This window comes from Lipotes vexillifer, unplaced genomic scaffold (assembly GCF_000442215.2).
Source record: "Lipotes vexillifer unplaced genomic scaffold, Lipotes_vexillifer_v1.1 scaffold591, whole genome shotgun sequence".
Classification (NCBI taxonomy): domain Eukaryota; kingdom Metazoa; phylum Chordata; class Mammalia; order Artiodactyla; family Lipotidae; genus Lipotes; species Lipotes vexillifer.
In genome coordinates this window covers 4,311,682-4,314,161 of record NW_006791954.1, presented here as the reverse complement: position 1 = coordinate 4,314,161, position 2,480 = coordinate 4,311,682, and the positions used below count along the sequence as shown (strand labels likewise).

At 61.5% G+C, this 2,480-nt stretch overlaps 1 protein-coding gene across 1 annotated transcript in view; it reads right to left on the bottom strand.

Moving 5' to 3' along the window:
• Window positions 1–2,480, bottom strand: part of GRB7 (growth factor receptor bound protein 7) — an 8,816-nt gene that overhangs the window by 3,216 nt on the left and 3,120 nt on the right. Inside the window, 5 exon segments of the mRNA XM_007465171.1 lie at window positions 48–125; window positions 218–339; window positions 466–622; window positions 806–956; window positions 1,070–1,226. Coding sequence (XP_007465233.1) covers window positions 48–125; window positions 218–339; window positions 466–622; window positions 806–956; window positions 1,070–1,226 — 665 coding nt within the window.

Below are 2,480 nucleotides of genomic sequence, written 5' to 3'. Positions count from 1 at the left end.
TTCCTGCGGAGTCGTGGACATGCCGTGCAATAGGGGTGTCCCCTCACCTGGATGAGGTCTTCGTGGGATATGCCCGTGTGTGCATCCAGACAGCTGGAGACCATCTTTTCTGGGAACAGGGAGTGCTGGGGGAGAAAGGAGCCAGGAGTCAGGGACTGAGGGTCCAGGGTGGGGATCGGAGTGTCCCAGTGCCCAGACCCCCCCCACACACACTCACTGGGGTGTTCTTGAACAGCTCGTACTTGGCAAAGTTCTTCCGGAAGAGAAAGCGGCTGTCTCCGCCGATGGGCCAGGCAGCCTGCACTTCCGCCACTGACTCGTGGTCCTCCAAGACCCGCTCTAGGGTCAAGGGCAAAGAGCAGGGGTCAGTGGAGACCAACGAGGCCTCCCGGATGGGCCCCCGGCCTAGCCCAAGGTGTGAAGCATTGACTCCCGGGCCAGGCAGCCCCCTGCACCCCAACTCACCCAGTGCTAGGTGGGGGTGGCCCTCCACCAGCCCCCAGTTCTCGTCACTCAGGGCATGAGATCGCTGCACCAGCATCTCACACACGTAGCGAGCCGTGGCGCCCGCTGCCACCTCCACTGACCGGCAGGCCCCATCTTCACTGTACACCTTTATGACCTGTGCCCCAGGAACGGCAGAAGACTCGGGGAAGGGCAAAGGATGGTCCTTTCCCGTCCCCCGTCTGCTCTACCCTCAGGGATCCCTGACCAAATCCCCCCACCTCCTCCGGGGCGGCACTGTGTCCACCCCTGTCCCATAGCACCCCACACTCCCTGCCTTCTCTGTCCCAGGACAACTCACATGGGGGCAGCTGGTGTCTCGAGGGAGCAGCCCCCTTGCACTGGAGGGCCCCCCAAGAATGGGGGTCTGTGAAGGAGGACTGCAGAGCTCGGGGAAGGGGTTGGGGATGGAGGGTAGAGAGGTTGACCGCAGCTCCTCCTGTCGAAGTTTCCTGGGCGGTGTGGGGGAAGGAGGGGGGAGTGAGGAGTTGGCTGCAAGCTTCTGTGCGTTACCCCGGCGCTGACCACGCCCCCCCGGCCCCCCTCATCCGTCACCCCATCTTACCTGCTGGTCGAAATGGGCAGAGGCTGGGACCTCTTCACTTCCCCAGACAGAGGAACATCGGGAGGCGGGGGAGTCCCAGGAGGGTTCCCAGGGGCCAGGCACAGGTCTTCTGAGGAGCTGCTGAGATGAGGTGGAGACAGACCCAGCTCCATGACATCTGAGGGAGAAGACGGGGCTGACACAGCTGCTCCTGTGCCCTTGTCCTGGGGAGAAGGGCCAAGAGGACCCAGACCTCCTGACTTGACCCTGCTGTCAAGGTGCCCACCAGAGCTTACACAGCACCTCCTTGCTCCCCCCTAACTGGCATTCCCTGGAGCCTTTGAGGAAGGGTAGATTGTGCCCATTTTAACACAGGGGACACTGAGTTCCCGAGAAGGAAGCATCGTTGCCCCATCACAGGTGAGCCAGGGAGTGGAACCCGGTGTTTGGGCTCCAAGTCCAGTGCTCTTCCTTAGGCCCAAGTTGTCCAGGGGAAGAGCTGTGAGGGTCCCCCACCACAAGCCAGGCAGCAGCAACACACTCCATGACGCACAGATGGTCTGGGGCTCAGGGTCTCGGTGTCACCCTTTCTGAACGTGGGGCACTCACTCCTCTGGGCTCTGCCCCAGGTTTTTCCAGCGCTTTGTTGTCAGAGCCTGTTGTGGCAACGCCTGCCCAAGTGCCGAGTGATGCACAGAAGGGGTGAAGGAGGTGCGGAAGGACAGGAGCCAGGAGGGCAGGAGGCGGGCTCAGCTGCTGTGGGAGGGAGGAAGCTAGCCTGGGGGCCCTCGCCCTAGCAGCCCCCAAACCTTGTGTGCCTTCCTCAGGCCCCTCCTCCTGCCTAAATTTCTTAAGGCCTCAATGCTGAGCCACTTCCTCTGAGAAGCCTTCCAGGATTTTCCACATTCAGACTGAAGGGCTCCCTCTCCGCACTGTGCTGGGGCCTCTGCGCCAATTACTGTGCACCTGTCTTATCCACCCACTGGTCTGAAGATGCCCGGCCACCCCAGGCAAGGCCAGGGTCTTACCCATGTCTTATCACCCACAGGCATCCAGGACGAGTAAGGAGAGAAGAGATGGGGCAAAGATGCCCACTAGCGGGTAGAGGCATTGCAGGCCCCTCCTCCACAGGAACCAAGACCCTTTTGGCTGGACTGAGACCTGGGAGGACCTGGGAGGACTCACAGTTCAGCCCCCTACTTGCTCTCCAGACACTGGGCCGGTGCTGTTCGGTGCCTAAGGTACCTGGGATTGACCGCCCCCCCCCCCAGGATGAGGCAGGTCCCCAACCCTTAAGTGAGGGCATGAGGAGATCTGGGGGACAGGTGAGTCAGGGTGGGGTGGGACAGCACTGCCTGGGGCTCTCCATTCAACCTTGACTCATCTGCACAACTTCCTGGCTTAGGAGAAACACAAACAACCCTGCCTCTAA